The sequence below is a fragment of the Rissa tridactyla genome, chromosome 3, assembly GCF_028500815.1.
Source record: "Rissa tridactyla isolate bRisTri1 chromosome 3, bRisTri1.patW.cur.20221130, whole genome shotgun sequence".
NCBI classification, from domain to species: domain Eukaryota; kingdom Metazoa; phylum Chordata; class Aves; order Charadriiformes; family Laridae; genus Rissa; species Rissa tridactyla.
This window is the reverse complement of record NC_071468.1, coordinates 44,071,299-44,094,115: the sequence shown is the minus strand read 5'-3', so window position 1 is coordinate 44,094,115 and position 22,817 is coordinate 44,071,299. Positions and strand designations below refer to the sequence as shown.

The 22,817-nt window shown below is 39.0% G+C and overlaps 1 protein-coding gene across 1 annotated transcript in view; it reads left to right on the top strand.

The window, feature by feature from the left end:
- ACTN2 (actinin alpha 2) overlaps positions 1 to 22,817 on the top strand; it is a 70,224-nt gene that overhangs the window by 6,706 nt on the left and 40,701 nt on the right. The window contains exons 2-3 of the mRNA XM_054195112.1: positions 18,419 to 18,533; positions 19,844 to 19,963. Coding sequence (XP_054051087.1) covers positions 18,419 to 18,533; positions 19,844 to 19,963 — 235 coding nt within the window. The remainder of the gene's footprint in view (positions 1 to 18,418; positions 18,534 to 19,843; positions 19,964 to 22,817) is intronic.

Genomic DNA, 22,817 nt, shown 5'->3' with positions numbered 1-22,817 from the left:
AGAACGCGTTGTATTTGTATCTGGAATGCAGGTGAACATGATGCAGGAAGACGCATGTCAGTGAAACACAATTAGATGGGATTCTGTGGTGCTTAGCTGTGTCCCAAGTCAAAAGATATCCCTCCTGCCTGTTATTTTATATCTTTGCAAGCAAGCAAATATAAAAGTGCTTACACAGTTGGCAAAGTTGAGTTGTTTTGGATGGCTTTACTGCCAAGAATAATTTCTTCTGAGCCCTAATTGTTGGGATAAGCAATGTGTAACTGATGTGGTATTCCTCTGCTGTGAGCAGTCAAAAGTTGCTGACTCTGAGTGAATATGTCTTTTATGGCTATGCATTCTTTACTCTCAGCTGATACCAGAAGGTGAATGTATTCACGTCAAGCACTCCATTTCCTCCTAAATTCAATTTAATTTGTAGTAGTTTAGGGTGATTTTCAAGTCTTCAGTATTTGAAGAGCATCATTTCATGAAATGCTGTGATAAGGGTGTGTGACATTTCTTCATACAGTATCACTCCAAGTGTGTATCACGCACCAAGTATTTGTTGGTTTTAAATGTGCCTCATGTTGAGAGACTTGATGCATAAAACTGTTCATAACCATACAGGTGCTATACAATGTTCTTTTTCTACCTGATAAAATTTGGCATGTATTTAAACATAGAAGTTACCTCTTTCCACATGATTTAACCAGCAAACACAATGTTATGATCACCGTCTGTGGCTGTTTCTGTACGTGTTCTACAGTAGCTCTTCCTGCTGGTAGTACAAGTAGTTCTTCAATACAGATCAAGATAGCATGGTCCTAGTAATCCTAAAACTACTGGTATGAAAGGATTACAGGGCAGGTGTTACTGCTCTGCAGGAACAGAGCATCTGCAGAGACAGAGGCAGAAGACTTTGAAATGCAATGTTCTCTTTTTAGGAAACTGTTCCACTTGAAATGGTAGCTTGTAGAAATACACGTCATTCTTTAGAAGGCCTGTCCAGAGGAAAGCAGAAGCTGACACTTGTCTGGCTAATGTTCAATTTCTATATTTGGACCTTAAATTTCCATGTGTGCACACAGGTGAGAAAATTAGTCTTGAATTCATGTCCTGAGTGCAAGAATGGGCACTGCTGCTCCTGTTTGGTTACAGTTTTCCGTGCTTTTGATTTATAAGGACATATCACTTTGTCCATGTCTTCATCTCCAAAATAGTGGTTGTAATACCTATCTGCTGGCTTTACAGATGAAGGTGCTAAGTGTTTACTGTACTTGGTAAGAGTAAAATTTTCCATTTACTTACTTCCAACTGCTCTTAACTGTCAGAATCCCTTCAACTTGAAATCTGATGCTTGTTCTTATTTCTATTCAAAAACCTGTAAGCAAAATCAGTCTAGCCATCCATTACTTTGATAACTAGCAGAAACTAATTTAGAGCAGTTGGCTTCTACTCTGAACTGCCCCTTAGAAAAGCCTTGCTCACCCTCACTACCATAGCGGGAGTCTGTGGAAAGTGACTACCCTAGTCTAAAATTAGCATCTGTGATTATTGCTTAAGCATCTAAGGAAACACTCATATTTTTTATAGGTGTTGAACACCCAGGCATTTCCACTGACATCAGGAGGAACTTCTGTCTGTTTTGCACCTCTGAAAATCAGCCTGCTATTTTGGCACTCACAGAAAGGCTTGACCATCTAGCATTAAGGGATACTTTTTTTTTAACTGTTTTATGTTTAGTCTTGGCACCGGTGTAGCTTTTCACTGCTGCAAGACTTAAGAAATTGCACTCTTTAATTTGAAGAAAGCTGCTACCCAGCTGCACTAAATACAATCAAACAAACAAAAAAACCCATAAATGATTGTGTACTTCTGGGGTATTATTTCACCTAGAGGATTTTCTTTAGGCTATGGAAAACCTCTATAGTCCAAGTTCATGTCCAGCTGTACTCTGGAGTGTAGTTCCACCACGCGTTTTCTTTGGCAGAGCTTCTGACCACCTTTGACTCTACTCCTATCCATAGGCTTCCAGTCCTCTTCATTTGCTGGTACAGTGATCTTCTGCTATGTACCAGATCATTGAAGAAATTTGAAGCAACCCTCCCTGTTCTTACTTCTTCTTAATCCCAAGTCATTTCAGTAATGGAGTTTGCAGTGCAGCCCTGCAAGCAGCTATATCCGTGCATGTACATATTATGTATAATGCACTTATCATCCATCTGACATTAATATTAAAAGATAAACAAAACACCATACATGAGGCTGAAGTTTGTTTGCTTTCCTTTTGTCCCAGCATGGCTCCTGTTAGGAATAGATATGCTATAAACAAAGAACTGTGTGTTTAATTGACAAAGCAATTTGCTTATCACTAACACTGTACTGTCTAAACCACAGGTGTTTATGCTTTCAGCAGTTACAGCCATCATTGTTTGTTATTTTGCCATCTATTCTTAGCTAAGTGCTTGAGAACAGGTTACTTAGTTAAATTTCATATTAATATATAATCAAGCCATTCAAAGATCACAAGCAGTGTTTTGCTTTTTATTCTGTTTTTAAGAAAATTTCAGTAATTCAGGAACCTGAGCCTCACTAAAAATTATATAGGAACTCCGTAATTTTTCTGAAAGTCTGCTCGTTTACAGGATATTTTAAATATTATAGAAAATGTTACTCTATAGCTAGTGCCTCATAAAGAAACATTAGAGCTTTTAAAAAATCAACTTAATGTGTTTAAGTAGTATCTTTAACAGCAGAAGTCAGCAAATTCTTTAAAAACTAGATTCTTAAAACAAGGAAAACAAGGATGAAATCAAAATTAAATTTTTTTTTTTAACCAGCAGTTAGAATAGTAAAGAAATTAACATGAATGGATTATATGCTTTGTGTACTGATAAATATTGCATTGAGTAACCTGGCATATATGCCATAGAGGAGCTTTTTGTTGCATAATTGGGAATTAATGCATGAGGTTTTCGTTGCTCTATAAGAATCTCAACTTAAACCTTAGTTTAAATTACAAGTGAAACTAGATTTGGTGGTCTTCAAAGGTGCAACATAACAGAGTGCAAAGATGACATTTACTGTGTAAATATCTTGGGGTCTGACTACTGACATACATTTCCCATTGTTTATTGGTGTCAGGAACTTAAAAAACGTGTGTGTGGAATTGAAAAAACTTTCAAAATCTGTTTTAGCTTTATCAGTCAGAAGACATGCGTTTCTGATTATGGAAGTGTTTTAAAGAATGCTGATAAATTGAATAGGAACATAATTTTATCCCACTCTGATTAATTGTATTAACCAATTTATAATGGATTTACGTACTCACCTGGCAATGTAGTATATAATTACCAGATAAAGATAGCATGGTGAAGAAAATCAACAGAGAAAGCAAGGGAAAGAAATGTGGAAATCCAGTCAACTAAATCCTGGATTAGCCTACTTTAATTAATCCTTCTATTTCCAGAGGGCATACCTTTAGTTCCTCCCATACTGTAATGTGTGAATGTTTCTTTCATCTCATCTTAAATATGTATCTGCTGAAACAAACATGTTAGCCAGCACTATCTGTGATAGTTCAGGAGCTCTCGGGAAACCAGGAGGAGCACTGTAGGGCACAGCTGGTGCAAGAAGGACTCAAAACTGGAAAGGAGAATAGGAGATACGATCTCTTTATAAGAAGGTTCATTTGTCACTGATAGAGTATTGGTAATGCATGTTCTTTGTTTAATATATTTGAGAGAAAGCCCCAGGCAATATAAAGGGCATAGACTTCACCACTAAAGCACACGTAGAGATTTGTCCCTTGCAGATCCACCACAGTATTCAAGATCCCTTTTGGATTATCTATACTTTGTTTTTAACTCTCTACAGGGAGAGGCAAATATAACAGAGATTATGCTTTTGTTCCATAATAGTGAAGAAGTGGCCAGTTGGAAAAGAATATAGAGGGAGAGAAAACACAGAAAAATGTCTGGTCTCAAACCTTTTATCATTGCTGAAAGAGTTCCCTCCAAACCTGTTGGCATTTTTACTGTGAATCCTTTTCTGAAGGTGCCCTCTAGTTTCTTCATACTCATGTGAAGTAGAAATGTCAAGCATGGAAGGTGGTCCTCCAAAATTAACTCCTTCTGAGCCATGTAGAAATTAGTGAATTTCTTTTGATCCTGTAACAGTTTAACTTTTCATTGGATGTTTTGGTCCCATGACATACTAAATACCTTTTTCTATCCATGTGTTTCTTAGTTTTTCAGTAGTTAGAGCCCACAATTGCACCTTAAATATAGCTCTTTGTTTAACTAGTGCTTACAGTGAGACCTCCCAAATATCGCTTTGCTCAAAAATGATCCAGAAAGCATGTAGCTCACTGTTCCACTAATTGAGTATGCCTTCAAAAGTATCAGGAGTTGCCTTGATTTTGTTCAGCCAAGATCTGTATCTAGAAACTTACAGAGAGCAAGAGAGAGACTGCATGAGAGAGAGATGTTTGGGAGCATGCATCAGTGCATTGGAGTTTCTAACAAAACCTACACACTTCACGGTCTGCAAGCCTCTGTGCTTCAGTCCCTAGTGTCCCACTTGATTGGCTGGGGAGCAGTATCTTTTGGACAGTACTTTAGGAGATATGAATATATATTTCTATAAAAATGCAAAAATGCAGTCTTTATTGCATGGGTGATAGAGTCCATTAAAGCTTTTATAAAAGCGTGTACAACATTTCTTTGCTGCACTCAACTTTGTGCAGTGTAGTGGCAAATCTGTTTTAACGCTCTGACAAGTGGACGTGAGTGTGCTGTAAAGTTTTGTGGTGTAAAGTGATCAGGAATGCTGTGTAAGGTATTAGTTGCTATAGCCATACTGATTCAGGTTGCAACATCATAATTACTTGTTTTTATAGTGTAAATTCAAGCTCTGCAAAGTGCAGTGTATTGGAACAGAGAATATTTGGTTAGTATGCTCTAAAGTTTAAGTTACCCTATTAGATGAAAAAACTGTTGTGCCATGCAAATAGTTGGCAGTCCTCAGAGATTCAGTCTGGATGCAGTACACTCCCAGTCATGCTGTGTGGGAGTACTGTGTCTCTATCAAAAAGGCACAGGTCCTTGTGGGCGATGCTTCTCTATTTCTGCAGATTTCAGTGGGAGACATTTTGAAGAGCAAAATTTGGCAGTGCTGCATGTAAGAAAAAGAAAAATCTACCATGATCTGTTAATTGTTAAATTATTAAATGCTAGAAACAATATGGCCTATTGAAAGAGATCAACATGTCCATAAACTTTTCCTTCAAGGGAAATACAAAATCAGCATCTGAAAATACAGGAAAACAAAAGCCATTGACCGAAGATGGATTACTCAAAGCTTCACATTTGTATTTTCCATTAGTCCCTTTTTGTTTGTTTTTGTTTTGTTTTTAAAGCTTTACTCCTGTTTAAGAACTGCTTGATTCACAGATACTTTTTTCACCAATATTTGTTTTTTGAGGCTTGTGAAATAAAAGTTCTTTAATTTGCTACAGCATTTTAAATTTGCAAAACATACATGAGACTGTAAAATACTGCACAATCACTTCATTTTAGAGATGAACAGCACCATCCTAATTCTGGATTTATAATTCTCAGTCCATAGGACATATTTATGTTTCGCCTATACTGTGGGGTAAAGATTTTGGACAGACACGTAGATGTTTTACTACTTGAAAGAAGTTGTACAAAAAGCTGTGGAAGAACAAGGACTTAAATGTTGAGTCCTTACTCACTGTCTTTTCGCTCTCATTAGAGAAAGCACTTTAATATGGGGGCTATTATAACTTGGAAATTGGTAATAATTTGAGAACTTTATGTTTACTTCACAGATTATACCATTTGTTTACCATTCTGTAGTGCTAATCTTGCACCTTGAGCATTTTAAGGCATTAAATAATGGTATGTAATGCAAAAAAATTCAGAAGTATTAATTCTGTTATGACAAGCTATTAACATACCTGTTGTTTTACATAACAGGCAAAGAGAGTAGAGTCATCAGAAAGGTAGTGTATAACTGTAAATGATGTCATGTATATGGTTATTGAAGTAGGAGAGAAGATGAAGAGGTAAGGTCATTGCTAACAGCAAGGCATTGCTTCCCATTATTCCATCTAGTTAGAATGAATTATCCAGAGCTGTTGTAAAACAACCAGACATTGCCATTTGTTCAAAGGGTTCTGAAAGAGTATTGCCTGGATGTTGTTTGTGACCATCTTTTTTCAAGGATTCGTACCTATGATGTGAATGAACAAACTATACCGCAAAAAGTCATTCACGTCCAAAAGAAAGCTGACTTGCAAAACCCTGACCTATGTCACTGCTTAGCAAGGTGGTGACAATAATAATTAAAAGTCTCAGTATTGCAGAGCCTTCTCAGGGGAATATTCTAATAGCTACTACACCCCAACTCATGATGAAAGATAACCTTGTACTGAAGATAGACTTTTAATTTATTGGTTGGGAATGCGTGGCTGGGGGGAACCTTTCACTTTTAGGTCAGTGTTTTGAACCCAGGCCAGGTGAATAAGTGACAAGGTTGCTAACACATGCAGGCTGTTGGTAATGTCTATGAGGTGAGTTATACTCTCAGTTTAGCTCTCGGGCGGACAGGTGTCCCCATCACTTAAACCACCACAAATGGCAGCTTCATTGGAGGTGCCCAAACCTGACCTTATTAGTGATAGGTAGGGACAGTGACTTTTCATCCTAGAGGTGAAAGCTAAAGCAATTTCTGTATGTGAAAATGCTTTCTCAGATTGCATCTGTGGGGTTATTCACAGTCATTGCTATTCTTAACAGTTCCCTGAGCGACTTCTTTCTCCATACCCAAGTGGCTGGAACATTTCGTAATTCACTAAGAGTTAAAGGAGGGAAGGATTACTAGCAAGCAACTAGATTTACAGTAGTGGGTAACTGGTTTATGCTAAACAGCTAGCTTTGATTTTTAGATGTGGAATTAACTTTGGATGACTGAGAACAGATGCTGAAGATGTTGGTAATTGTTATGTGTTTTTTTCCATCTGTTCACAGTAGTTTCTGGTTTTGATTAATTTTGAAGTTCTTTATTTAGAAGATATTTATGGTTTTGTCAACTTTCTAATCTTTCTTGCTACTATTTCTTTATTGGACTTTTTTTCAGGGTAGTGTTCGAGCACCTCAGAAGCAATGGTGAATTTTCCCCCACAACAGTGATGTGGGATATGGAAGGTTTATTATTCTCATTATCCTTGAATACAGAAGTGGCACAATTAAAAGTACTCCACTATGGCTAACATCTGCTCCCACTGTTGTTAAAGGCTTATAGTCCCATATGAGCAATCATGGCTCATAAAATGCTCAGCATTTAGGACAATAAAAACATTTTTGAAATTCCTGTCTTAAATGACTTAAAGGCTGTCACAAAGTCGTGGAGAAAACACAAGTGTCAGGATCTCTTCTCACAGAATCACAGAATGGCAGGGGTTGGAAGGGACCTCTGGAGATCATCTAGTCCAACCCCCCTGCCAGAGCAGGGTCACCTAGAGCAGGTTGCACAGGAACGCGTCCAGATGGATTTTGAATGTCTCCAGAGACGGAGACTCCACCACCTCTCTGGGCAGCCTGTTCCAGTGCTCTGCCACCCTCAAAGTAAAGAAGTTCCTCCTCATGTTTAGGTGGAACTTCCTATGCTCAAGTTTGTGTCCGTTACTTTTTGTCCTGTTGCCGGGCACCACTGGAAAGACCCTGGAAAGACCACTGGAAAGAAGTTCCGTTCAAATACATGGAAAAACTTCTTTACGGTGAGGGTGACAGAGCACTGGAACAGGCTGCCCAGGGAGGTTGTGGAGTCCCCTTCTCTGGAGATTTTCAAGACCCGCCTGGATGCAGCTCTGAGGGATGTGCTTTAGGTAATCCTGCTCTAGCAGGGGAGTTGGACTAGATGATCTCTAGAGGTCCCTTCCAACTCTGAAGATTCCGTGATTCTGTGACCCTGGCCCCATCCTCCTGACACCCACCCTTTAAGTATTCATAAGCACTGATAAGATCCCCCCTCATCCGTCTTTTTTCCAGACTGAAGAGACCCAAATCCCTCTTCATAAGAGGGGTGTTCCAGTCCCCTCATCATCTTGGTAGCCCTTTGCTGCACCCTCTCCAGCAGTTCCCGGTCCTTCTTGAGCCGGGGAGCCCAGAACTGGACACAGTACTCCAGGTGCAGCCTCACCAAGGCAGAGTAGAGGGGGAGGGTGACCTTCCTCGACCTGCTGGCCACACTCTTAGAATCATAGAATCTTCATGGTTGGAAAGGACCTTTGAGATCATCGAGTCCAACCATACACACACACAAAAAAAAACCCAACCCAAAAAAAACCCCCAAAAAACCCCAAAAAACAAAACACAAACCACCGCAAACAAACAACCTACAATCTCTGCCACTAGAGCATGCCCTGAAGTGCCAAATCTAGGCGTTTCTTAAATACCTCCAAGGATCGTGACTCAACCACCTCCCTGGGCAGGCTGTTCCAGTGCCTGACCACTCTTTCAGTAAAGTAATTCTTCCTAATATTTAATCCTAATCAATCCTCTTCTTGATGCACCCCAGGATGCCATTGGCCTTCTTGGCCACAAGGGCACATTGCTGGCTCATGGTCATCCTGCTGTCCACCAGGACTCCCAGGTCTCTTTCCACAGAGCTGCCAGGATCATAATACAGACCTCAGGAATTGTATGTACCCACAGAACAGATCATTGAATCCACTTTCATTTAAATTTGGTTTATATTTAACTTTCTGCAAACGCTCTTCAGCCTATTGACTTTGAATCTGCTTTCCCTCTATCCTATTACATTTCTTCAGCTTTGTTTCTTTATTATTCTCTGTCTTCACCCTTCTACTTTCTTTTTCTCCAATATCCCTGAAAAATCTCCTCCAATATTTGTGCTTGCTGAGGGAAATTAAGGGGTCATATGAAAGTAGGAGAGGGATATGGGGATCACCACAGAAAGAACACCCTGACAGAATCAAAATTTACAGCTATCTGTTGCATGCCAAGTGCTTGGATTCCTAAAAGGGAGTTGTTTTGTGCTGAATGACTTATTTTGTAGTCTTTGGATAACAGACATATATCTCTAAGTTTTAGGGCCTCTCAGTCACAGAATCAGGAAGGAAAAAGTCTGCTTGCCTATTCTCCCTTTTCAAGGCTGTAGTGTAGATGTCAATTAGGATGGGAATCTTCCATGAACATCATAGACAGTATGACTGTCAGAATCTAGGAAAGCATTTAGTCCATTCCCTTACTTTGTCAGAAGCAAATATGCTCATGCTGTTCTCAACGCATTTATTTAACTTGTTCTTGATGATGTCCAAGAAGAAGGATTTCACATTTACCCGGCCAATCTCTTCCAGTGCTTCAGTGCTTCTAGAGTTAAAAATGAATCTAAATCTTCCTCATTGTTGTTTAAGCTTGTGACTATCTATCTTAAGCTCTATCTTCAGTGAACACAGAGAACTGATTTATTCTCTTCTCTGTTGTGACTGCTTGAATGGTTGAGACAAGTATTACTCTTTTTTCAAACTTCTCATGATGAAACCCATCCAATGGTTCTATATTTTTCATAGATGAAGTTTTCTAGAATTTTATTCTTTTCATGGCTGCTCTGTGGATTCTCTCCAACTGATCCATATTCTTCTTGAATTGTGTGCTCAAAAGAGGGGGAAATATTACAGCTAATCCCTTTCCAGCACTGAGGAAACTGGAAGAAATATTTCAGATATTGATACAGCATTCTTCTGCTTAGACATTCCAGTACTGTGTTTGCCTTTTATAACAGCACGTTTTTTAATGAGGTTGGGTTGTGATCCACTGTTATTCCCAGCTCCTCTTCTTCAGTGCTACTGCCCTGCCGGTAGTTCTCCATCCTGTGTTTTTGCAGTTATTCATTACTGGAGGAGGGCAGTACTTCAGACTTCTTGCTAATCTGCACCCAGCTTTCTTCAAGTCTTTTCACTGATTTGTCACGATCAGTTTGAATTGTAGCTCTGTCATGAAACATACTTACAGACCCATCATTTTGCTGTCATATTAAAATGTTATAAACATATACTCTATTCTGTCATCTAAATGAGTGAGTAAAGTGTATTATAGGAAATGGTTTAGGATAGATTCCTGCAGAAGTATACTTAATAAGCCCTTCTGCTTAATAGTGAGCCATTACTCACCATTAGTAGGAATAAACTCTCTGACTTGCTAAAAATTTTTTTTTTCCCATCACATGGTTTTGTGTTTTGTTTTTATTCTCAGATAAATAGCTCTCTGCTGTTGCAACCAGCTTAGGTATGTGACATAAAACAGACCTGCTTCTATAGAGTGCTGGTGGGGGGACCTTTAAAGTACTCTAGTTTAACTAGTGGAACTAGACGAATGGCTAGAGTTGAGACAGGCAAAATCATGAGGGGAGGACATGCATGTACCTAAATGCAGGCTTAGAAAGGTAGCACAACATAAGTTTTTACTTGCTTGTCCTTGGAAGTTTTATTTTTTTAAATATAAGATTGGATTCTGCAAAAGTTGGTGGTATGTGCCTAGCAAAGTTTCCCACTTCTGCGTAAATAAGATATGCCAAACCTTTCATCACCTATAACACTGTGTTTCTTCCTTTGTTATTAAGTTTAGCACATGTAAATTTACCACAGACCACTCTGCTCTGGTTTGCTTAGTGATAGGAATGTGTTAAAAATATTCAGAAGTAGAAGAACACACCAGAAGTAGACAGTAGAGTTTTTTTCCGACAGTTCCTTTGTCTTTCTAATTCCTTCACGTTAACAAATTGAGTAGGTAGTTATATTGTAAAGATAAGAATGGGTAAAGGTATCTTGCAGTTTTTATAATGCAAGGTAAAACCATGCCCATGGTTTTACTAAAGATTTTCATTGGATTCTTGATTCTTTTATTTCTGCATTATTTTTCTGAGCAGGATTCTCTTATTTGAGTGATTCTTGAAATTTCAAAAATGAAAAGTAGATTTAGACCAGAATTTTCCTACAGATCCTGAACACTTTTTAGTTTCAAATGGGATTTTAAACATTGCATGTGCTCCTACTTCTAAAATATCAATGTTTCTGATTGAAAAAACATTTAAAAGAGGCAGAATTATTTTAAACTGATAAAAATACACAAGCAGGCAACCCTATGGCACTGCATGTATTCTGAGAAGTTCCACATTTGGGCCACACAGATGCCTGCTGCTGTAAAACATTCATAAATTAGTGTCATCAACAGTATTGAAAAAGGAAGGAGCTTCCTTCATGTAATAGAGCTGTTGTAGCATTATACCAATGGTCCATCAAAGTCCTGAGTTGTCTGAAGACTTACCTACATTTTCATGCTTAAGACTGACTGATGCTTCTTTCTCACCTGTCAAGATGGGCTTATGCGCCTGAAAACTTCTCCGTCTTTCCCAGCTATCTCAGGCAATCCAATAAAGATATTTGCCTGCTCCTAATAAACCTTGCAATATTTTGACTGTTTTAACCCCTCCACAGACCTTGTGAAACATCTTATCTTCCTTCCTTTCCTTCCTGTTCTTTCCTTAAGAAAAAAAGGCTGATGTGAGGACAGTGCATGCAGTGACCCATACTGAATTTCCCATACATCTTGCTGCCTCCTGAGTTTTCTTCCATTTTAGACCAATGGGACAAGATAACCTTTCTCGGTTGTCTCCTCTGAAAGAACGAACTAATGGCACTCACTTTGTAACAAAAGGCTCAGTAATCTTGATATTTCTCATGGTTCAACCTTGCCAAATTATTCTTGAAGGGATATTTACATGCTCTGGGTTATTTTTTTTTTTTTGTTAAGAGTGAGCACTGTAAAACTGACGTGCAATCATTCAGTGCTTGGAGGGGGTTGCATGTCTTACAGGAAACCCTAGACTCGCATAGCATTAGGCCACCTGCTTTGTAAGGACTGAGGTCTCCCCAGGCTCTTCCATGCAAGCAAAATGCAGAATGCTAGCAAGACACGCGCAATATCCTGTGTGATGAATGCATCCCTTTGACGACGTCTCCTGTGAATGATAAAATTAAGGAACTGGGGTGAAGTTTCCTTAGTTACTAGAGCAGATCTGCTGACAGTGCAGAATATGCTAGCATATCATGTCTGACACCATCTGTTCAGCTATATGGATGGATGTGCTGGAGCAGGGAGGGCTTTCCCCAGCTTTGGTTATGGGGACCTTGTGCTGGACATTCTATTAACTGCCTTTGTGAGACAGTTCTATGCTGTCCTTTCTGTTGTTCCCAGGAATTTGGCTTTGACCTGCTGCCTATGAGTTGAGAATTTCCTTTTAATGACCTTTTGGAACACACTAAACATCTGACCTACCTTAGCCTTTAAGGCATCCTTCACTACGCTTTCACTGGGCTTCATTTGAGTTGTTGCTGTGCTCTGGTGTGTTTAGTATTAAAATCCCACTTTGCCTACCAAGTGTTTTGGCGTGATTGAGTTGTACTGGTGAACCACCTCTCCTGTTACAGTTACTCTAGTTATTTTATTAACATGTACCAGTGCATTTAGGCTTCCACTGCAAGGGGAAACAAGAGCAAGGGGACAGTTAATAATAATTCAAACCAACAAGTACGATGTAAGATTTTATGTATTTTCAATTCATAAAAATATACTCATGCACCTAACATACTAAAAATATAGCTGATCTAGATGTTCTAGGAACATCTGAAAGATGCCATGTGCAGTCATTGGTTCACATCAAGCTAGTTTATAAAGGCTGTGCAATTTTCTGCTGTGTTTCACCTTCACGCCCCTTCTTTTCAGAGCAGAAGTAAATAGTTAAGAGAACAAGGGCCAATGCAGACTACATCTCAAGCCCAGAGAAAAGCCCTGATCCTGCAGTCATTAGAACACTGTGTGGACACAGGAGCTAGGAGATCACGTTGCAGGTTCACAACTTATATTTTAAAACATGGATAGCAGACAGATGGGCAATTCTTCAAGGGGAAACCTCAGTCTGGCCTAGTGGGAATGTTCTGGCAGAGCTCCTTCTGTACCACCCTTGCCATGTGCGCAGAGCCCAGTAATGTTCTGTATAACTACAGAGTGAATCACTGCATCCCATTTAGCCTACAAGTAATGAAGACCCTCAGCTAGCACAAGTAGAGAGGAAAAATACTTTAGAAGAAGGGCTACAAAGCAGAGTTTTAAGAAACAACTCTATCAAACTGAGATGATTAGGGATAAAACATATGTATATCAACAAATGTGCCGAATGTTTATATTTGAAGTTAATTTTCTTCAGGTGTGTTCTCCTGCTCTGGGTATTAGAATTTAAGGTCGACTTAAAATGACTTGTGCTTCTGCCTTACCTAACAGACACAAGACGTATTAAGTTTTCTTCTATTAATGCAAAATTTTTCATAACTCATAGGTTAAAATGGAATTTTGTCTATATTTCCTTATGTAAATGTTACAGAAAGTCTAGAAACTCAACAAACAAATGACTCGTGGGCCAGCAGCATTTCTGGTAGGGGTACAGACAAGCAGACACATGCCTTTTAAAACAAGTATTAGTTTTTAAAACTTGTAAATATGATAGCAGACAGAAGTTGATTTGAGTAGAAGAGAGTGAAAGGCAGTGTTAACCTTTGTTATGAGATATACATACTGAATAGGATACAGGTCTCCAGTCCTTTATTGGCGTGGATCCACTTCTCAATTTCAGTTCTGAGTGCAAGTAAATAAATCTTCCTGAACTTGTGGAGTGTATCCCCTGCATATGTTCCCATGCAAGTTATGCTGCTGGTTTGGTGATGTACATTTTGGACTCACTGTCAAGGCCAAACTAGACATTTACCCTGTATCTTCAGCAGGTAGAACAAGTTGTCTTTTGAGCCACCAGTGGGTAACAGTATTGGAAAGGGTAGTAACTGATGCTTTCTCAATTCTCTTTATCCCTATTATCACATGCAAATATGAAACTTGTTATTATACCATCTTGTTTTCTGGCTTTGAAGCACTATCAAAAGTAAGTTGTCATTACAGTCACATAAAAAGGACATGTGGGCTTTCTCAGGAGTGTAGGACAACTCAGCTCTCAGTGATACCACTTTCTCAATCAAAGTATGTCCTTCATGTGTAAAAATATTTGCACAGAGCGGACATACCTTATTATTTCTTGGCATTAGCTGCAGTTGATTGATAATCGATTAGGGGTATCTCCTTTTCCTGCCCCTTTGTGGCAATTCTGCTTGTCAAGAGCTTGTAACATTAAGTGACCTGAATAAGTTACCAGGTAAGGTGTTTTTTTCTTGGCTACACACTTAGCAATCACAGATCTGTGAACCCAAATTAGGGAGAATGTGCTATTGGCAGTCTTCACAACGAGGCTACTTGGACATAGAACATAAACTGCTCTCCCTTTTCTGGAATTAGCTCTTTCAAAATAGACCTGTGACAGCAGTAGACAATTAATAGTGAATTAAGAGAACATTTACCTGTGGGTTCAGCACATTGTTTGGCTTCCTGCCCTGCATCCCCTCTTCTGTGGTCTCTCATCTAAGAACATCAGCAAAGTTTCTTTTGTAGTAACAACTTTGGAAAGGATAAATGTTTATTTATTTATTTTTAAAATTCGTAGAGCCACCTATGGTAAATAAATTATAAAATGAAATGTCTAACTTTCTAGGCACTTGTATCCCTTCTGGTATTCAGCTTGGTGCCTTCAGTCCTGTCTTATTTATCTGGGCAATCTGATACTCTGAAATGTACTGTACAACTCAGCAGAAAAAGGAATTTGCTTTGTCTTAGTCATTTAATAGCATTTAAATCCCAGTGGATTACAAATTTGTAGGGTACTATACGCTGGCTGTATTTTGATCTCTAGGATTTAAACGTGCTTTGAATTGTTTCTTAATAACTATGAATAGAACTGTTAGTTAAAGCCAAAGCAGTGAGAACAAGTGGTATCACAATAAGAATAGAAGGACGAGGGTTAAATAAAATGTGGATTGTGGAAACTGTTAAAATTTGCAAGTTAGGTTGTACAGTAGCTTTAATACAGTCAGTTATGGATTGCATCACTGAAACTTAGTAAACACTTCCTTAAGTAGCATTCCTATAACCATGTTTATAGTCCTAGGGAAAGTAAGCCGGTTTGGAAGGCACCAGGCTATGAAGCCACATTCCCAGAGTCTGCTGTAGTGTACTGCAGCTACACTCTCCATGGGGCACAGAACAACTGTCATAAGGGGACAGCACCATTTCATGACTTGGTGCACTGGTAAAACAGAAAGCTTTGAGAAACTCTAGTTCAGATAAAAGACCTACATTTCTTATTTTAGATATAGAGGATAATCTAAACTATCTAGATACAGACAGTCTCAATACAGAATCTATGCACAGTAGAGTGCTTCAGCAGAACTTGTTATCTCATGAATAGAGGCTTTGTAGGTAATTCCACGTTTATCCTTCAGAATGCTACAATGTCAATGACAAACCCCAATAGTATTGGAAAGAATCTTAAATAACCTACAGATATAAAAAGGGAGCCTGTAAAACCAGTGACTGGCATCAGACTATTTATTGAAAACGGCTTGACTCAGCAGTAGTAGCATCTTTTCCTTGTTTATATCACAGCAATTTTGGCTGCTTAGTGTCTTCATAAAATGAACAAGATCGAGAAGAGAGTTTGTCTCTCAGCAAATGCAGTGCTCTAAAAGTGTCTGTTTCCAAGAGAAACTATTTAAATTACTTGAAAACTTTGGAATCTTTGGGTAAAACTTTTGGGTTTTGTGTATCAGTGCAGCATCCAGTAAGCTGAATCAGCTGTTGAAGAGGCAAAGTAGAGGACCACAGTAAGATTAGAGGTGGACAAAATTCTAATTTGCTTTTATATATATATACTTATATATGCATATATGAGCTAAGAAGTGCCAGGTTCCATTTCCTCTTAAGAAACTAAGTGAGAGAGAAGTAACTTTCTTCACGGTAGGAATCAGATTTGTCTTTTAAGACTGCTCAACTGGTGTGGTTGTTGCCATTAAACTCTTAATTAAATGAAAAATGGGGAAAACTCATTTACTCAAGTGGTACAAGGTTGGAACGTTCACCATAAAATATATAAAAGAAGAGATGGAAATGGCTGAGGTTTTTCTCCAAATTCCTCTTTGAGTTTAGCATGCTGTGCTCGGAATGATTCTACAAACTGCAGTAGCAGCTGTTTTTTCTATATTACCATAATATGGTTCCTTCCAAGGATGCTCGTTACAGTTTTTAGTATTTGCAAATGACTTAATGTGTTGCTAAGCCTTTTTAGATACATATCACTAGAACAAGATACTGCTTGAGGCAGACAAATTAGTCTTATAAAATAGATCCTAACCCTATAATGATACAAACCAAATACCATCTAAGACTCCATCATGTGGAGCCCTGAGGGTACAGGTGCCTAATATCTCTGTTGTGAATCTTGATACGCGCTGGTTTCAGGTCTCCCATGAGCTCAGTAAAGCCAGTTACCTTAAAATGAGGAAAGGTTTACCTTTCTGAATTATTGCTTTTCAAGCTAACATCCCTTTATTAAAATAGATGTATTTGCAGAGATGCTTCAGCTGCAGGCATACTTACCTCTGTCTGCACACAGAATGACTTTCTTATGCCTCTACCTGCAACTCATCCTCTGCAGGTCAACAGGACCCCTGCCCAGAACCACTTCCAATACTGTCTTCTCTCTGGGTATCTAGAGTTAAGGATTTCACTGCACACTTCCCCCACATTCTGTAGCGCTTCTTGCTTCTTCCTTTCAATTGGAAAGGAGAAGTTGATAAAACTAAAGTTTATCAAGCTGCTCCTTGTCACTGTAGGACCTCTGGGAAAAGAGCCCAGCAAGCTGCACATAAATTCTTCACATAAATTGAGTCAAACCCAACAACAATCGAATTGTTATTCTTTAAGAGAAAGTTGCATTTTTAAGAACAGACCACTTTTGAAAATTCAATCCGTATCTTCTTAAGGTATGAAATCTGTCTAGAATTTACAAGATTCAGTTCCAGGGAAAGTAGAGGCCTTTCATCTGCTGGCCTTTCTTATTCTGTTTCTGAGAGATCAGAAATTAAATAGTCTAAAAAAACAGGCAAGAAAAAGAAGGCCAAAGGAATTTTCATATTGACAATGAGGATTTAGGATATATTTTATTTTTTAAAGTGTTTACACTTAATGTTTTTAAAACTTTGAAATAGCAAAAGAAGGGGAATTCCATATATCTGACAATTTTAAGTAGCTGAAGCCTAACTTACGAAAGTGTATGGCTTTGTTATATACCTAGAATTAAATACCTGTTGAAATACCTAATAAATGCAAACTTGCTTTATATATCTTAACAGACACTGAAAAGCAAGGAGAATTTTTCAGAAGACTGAGAAGTAATGGCTATTTGAAACAGGCTGATTTTAGCTACTAAACGTTATAGTAGCCCGTGTTTTGATTTCATGCATACAAAAGGTGATGAGTATATGACCTCTGTAGGTTAATGGAGTTAGTTCTGCTTTTCATCTCTGCAAGTAAAAGCAGACTTGGTTATTCTCCATGGAGAGAGAAATGCTCATGGTTGTTTTTGCCCTGCAAACTCAAGTATCTCCATTTATGTGTTCCATGAATTGTGGTCGTTTTCTGAAAATGATAGAATACAGCTTAAAAAGAAAACCCTTGGTAAGGCAGGCCATATCTGTAGGGTCTGAATGGGAAAGTTCTGCACTTGAATTATTGTAAACTTTCAAAATCCATTCTAATTGTCCATGTTTTCAAAAGGTGTTCTGTTTCTCACTGTAGTTACAGGTAGGAGCAGGTGCAATTTTGCTGGTACCCTTGCTGTATAAAGTCCCTCTTCAGTTACTTCATCCTGAAGAGTATTCTCACAACTTTCCGCCTCTGAGAAATGCTTGTTACTTGTTCCTGGCATAGATAATCTGTATAAGAACTGTTTATCATAGCATGAATTCAAGTAGTAGAAATTTTTGCTATTGCCTACATTTTACTGTCACACAGTTTCCTTTATACCATGCCAATTTTTCTTTTGAGGAAGAATATGTAACAGGTAAGTCCCAACATAAAATTATTTGCTCATAAAATGGTAAGTGTAGTAGTAATGATTAAACAAATTTTGCCCTTATGTATAGATCTTTTTTTGGGATTCATTTATGAGTAGAATCTAGCACAGTATTGCTTCTAATCAAGCAATTCTGTGAATCTTCATGAATATCTGGGATAAGAATTTTGAACTCAATGACACGTATAAAATGAATAGGAATTTGACATCCAGATTTCTAAGGTAGTAGTGAAAATCTCAGATGCAGTGTTTACTCAGATGGCTTAGCAGTTCTTCTTGAAAATGCCTTGTTGATAAGTATTTTTTTTAATTACTATTACAGACGTTTACAGCCTGGTGCAATTCCCACCTCAGGAAAGCAGGCACGCAGATTGAGAACATTGAGGAGGACTTCAGAAATGGCCTCAAACTGATGCTTCTCTTGGAAGTTATCTCAGGTTGGCTAAAATAAATTTTGCTCTGTATTTACAGCATGCTAACTGAAACATTCTTAAAAGAACAAAAATTGTTAATTCAGAACAGTGAACACAAGCTCTAAGTAGCCCGAAAAGTGAGAGATGAAGCACACTGTAAAACAAAAGGGAGGAGAAAAACCTCTGCTTTTTCCTTATCTGCAAAATCTTGTGTTTTGTGCTTGTCTTCCAGAATATCACAGTGTATCAGGGTATCACTGACATCCCAGTGGTGTTGAACAAACCACAGACATTGAGGACCTGGTCTTAGCGTCTTAGCCCCTAACAATTAAAAAGCCTTTACCTTTGGGTTACAAATTCATTTTATTCCACTTCTAGTACAGAAGTTTTGCTTTGCTTTTAATGACTTCATTGGATGTACCAATGCTTTCAAAAGTGAGTGCCTGAAGTAAACTAGGTCAATATTTAGTCACAAGTAAAAGGTCTCATTTTTCAGAAGGGTGGAGCATCCAAGAACGCCTTTTGACTAACTGATATAAACTCACTATGTCACCCGTTTTATGTGTTACTCAGAGGGGCAATCCCCAAGGTACATTCAGATTGCCCCTGAATTGGAAGGGAATAGCTCAAGTTACAGAGACACAATAAAGGTGAAAAAGGGCGAGAAGATCTTTAAGACATCTTTATGGAAAAGACAGTTTATGTTTTTGCTGGAGATTGCAGTGGGGAAATAAGATCTTCAAGTGATCACTGTTCATGAAATGGAAAGTCATATTTTCAGAAATTATTCTTCTTTGTGATCCCTTGAAAAGATAAATTCATTCAAACACATCAGCCTATGCCCTGAAATTAGCTGCTCTGCTGTACTGGATGAGGTTGTTAAAAGCTATTGTTCTTGGTCAGGTGTGGAAGGATGCCATGGCTAATCTGCTAGACAGAGTCCAGCCTCTCTTTACAACCAGGTAGGTAAGGTTGATGAGCTCTGAGAACATCCTGCCTTCTTAATATTCAGCTACTCTAACATGGACAGTAGGAATGAACCAGGAGTAGCAGGAAGCACTCACATATCTTCCAGATGTTAAGGGCAAACACAAGAATTTTACTCTGATTTTACTGCTATATCAGACAGATCTAAGTCAGATGTTTCAACATTTGAATATTCTCTTCAGGGTTTTGTTCAAAGACATTTGACATTCTTTCAGAAAAATACCTGTTAAAATAACTGCTAAATTTTAGACAATGTTCAGGGCACATTCACTCTTGAATTCTAATCACTTGTGTGGCTGTAGCCAGGTGTATGTAACAATAAACACATTAAATTTATTGTTTTGCAGGAGAAAGACTACCGAAACCAGACAGAGGAAAGATGCGCTTCCATAAAATTGCTAATGTCAACAAAGCTCTGGATTATATCGCCAGCAAAGGAGTGAAACTTGTGTCAATTGGTGCAGAAGGTATGTGACAGAGCTTGACAATGCATCTTACTTAGATCCTAGGCATTCATATTGCAAAGAAGTCTGACAGAGACCCTTGTCCAAATTGTGCGGGCTTTTCTCTATATATGGGTGCCTCAAAAATCCCTTGATTGCTGACCTATATCTGTGAAAGGATGAGAGGTGGAAATTTGTGAACACCTGGAGAGGGATGGGGGTATAAATGGGCTCTAAGATTAGTTTATCTCCAAAGTTAAATTGAATTTTCTGTGGTTCAGTGTGTGTTTGAATAATGATTTCTTCTTTCAGAGCATTATGTTTTCCCTATACATTATTAAAAATAAGGAGCTCCTTTAGAAGTCAGGTTGGATTCTAGCGAGTGCTTTATCCGATATGGGATCTTTTTTATCTTTAGGAGATATTATTCAGACAAGACAGAGGCTGACATCACTACCCAGGTGGCTGGGACCTATTCCCATTTTATTATGAGACTGACTGTGGATGCCAGCTGTGTTTCTAAAAGTCAGATGTAGAGTTAAGGGAGCGATCAAAAGAACTTATGGTAGCTGGGGAGAGACTGAACATATGAAGAAAGTGGGGTGAGGTGTTATTTACTAAAGTTATTACTTTGTTATTGTTCTGTTGTTCAGGTAGTTAAATAAAAACGTGCGGTTGGCTAGCTAAATGCTGATAGATGTAAACTCTGAGCAAAAGAAGGCAGGCTCTCACTGCAAGTAAACCTGTGCCTGCTATGAGATTCAATTAATTGTTTAAAAAGGACCAAGATCTGTCTAGAACTTGCTGCACCCATGGAGATATTTGCTTAATTTACCATACAAAGGAGTGATATGGCTAGCATGACATCCAACTACTTTCAATTCCATAGCCTCAATAATGTGCTGTCAAGTCTGGGGGCAGCCTCTAACACGTCCTTAGACCAAAACTCTGGCTGTAACCTCGGTATCATGGTGCGAAAGAAGCACTAACTATATTGTATTCACATTGCTAGGCATTTTTAGATTCATTATGAGCCTTCTCTTCCTGATTTCTGATTTCTCCAGGCTTATATATGTCCTTATTCTGGCTTCCAAACCTTGATCTCAAGGAGCTTCCTGTAAGCCGTAGAAGTAATGGAGAGATCTATCAGCATTCATTGATTCCACAATGGCTTTACCTAGCCCGCTTGGTTCCTCAAGTATCATTCACCAAATATGACAAGTTTCTAGGTCTAGAAGTCCAGAATCCCAAGAAATGGGTGTTCTCTGGGCAGAGCATTTGTTTGAACTCACCCTTTATTCATTTGAGAATGAACTGGTGGGCCATCTGAGTCCAAATCCATACCATCTTTCTTTAGGTGCATAACAGAGACCTTTATTGGGGAATATGTCATCAGTGGGGAGAAATAGGCAATTCTGAAAGGCATTTCAGATCTCAGAAGAGCTCTACTGCATTTCAGAGGTGCCTGGCTCCCTCCACCAGTTTTACAGGCAGTCAGGGGCAGCTGGGCCCTTTGCTCAATTAAATGAAGTGGGATGGAAAAATATGCCACTACCCTAAACCTCTGCAGTTGTTATTCTGAGAGTGAAAAGACATTGAACAGACAGCAGAGGGTACTGAAGAGACAATTTATGTGTGGAAACAAAAATTAAGAATATGGAAGCCTGTTTGGTAGCTGGTGCAGAAATACTGCGAGTACAGTGTGGAGCAAATGGGTGATAGTTTCTGTCATGTCATGCTGGGACTCCGAGGCTTCCTGACCGAAAACAAGAGTGTAGCAACAGCAGTATCTTGTGGGATAGAGTGGTTGTTCTCTCTGATCACAGTTTGCACAATGTACTAATGTTTTCACACCTACGTTCTTCAAGCAAGGCTGGAATATTTAAACCGAGATACATCAGCTCATATCTGCCCCTGAAACGGGCAGGACAGCCCTCTGCACTTTCGTCTCCCTCATTGTGCCCTGCTTATTGCTACTTATTACTGCCAGAGTGCTCAGACTAGGGAGCAGCGCTTAAGCACTTTCTATATCACTTGAATGCAAAGCATCTGGGATAGCTCAGATCAGTCATTAAAACCGTTTAAGCTAACCCTGCTGTTCTCCTTGGCAGCAACTGGCATGAGCTTAAATGCTCTGTAGTAATAGGTAATTCCCTCTGGGAGGGAGGCAGGAACAAGAGGCCTCTTCCAGCTTCTCAGCCAGTTGCTGCAAGGTGGTGTCTGTCCATGCACTCAATATTTCTTCCTGCATGTAACAGCAGGCCATGGTCAGTAAACCAGGAGATTAAGGTGATGTTCTTGGCTGTGTTGCAGGCTTTTATTGCCCGCTTCTGTAATTCTTGATCTGTCAAATGGAGGAATTAGAAGCAAAAATTCATTCATTAGCATTAAAAAAAAATGTTTTAAATTCTTGGGTGGAAGCATGGGAGAAAAATCCACTGCTACCGTCATAGCTTAGATGCAGAGAGGAACCTGTCATTGTAAGACATTGCACTATGTCAAGCATGGCTGCTAACACACATTAGATTACATCCATGTGGGCAGGAGCAGATAGATTTGTGTGCCTTCCACTCCTACTCTAAACAGGCTGAACACAAAGCCAGCTCTAGCCCAGACCTGCTTAGAGCCCTGTTGAGTTTACCACATCCCCTCTACTAAATTTGTTATCTAAGGCACAGTGCCGTGCTGATGCAGCAATGCAGTATCACATCTGACTGGGTATAGTTTCACAGTGTGGGACCTCTGGCACCAGTACGTGTTTAGATAGTCCCCGTGCCCCCTTGTCCTGCATACTTGCTCCCACACTTCACAGCCCTGCCCTATCACTTGGGCTGACAACTGTTTCTGTAGCTATGCAGAAGACTGGATCAGCAATCTG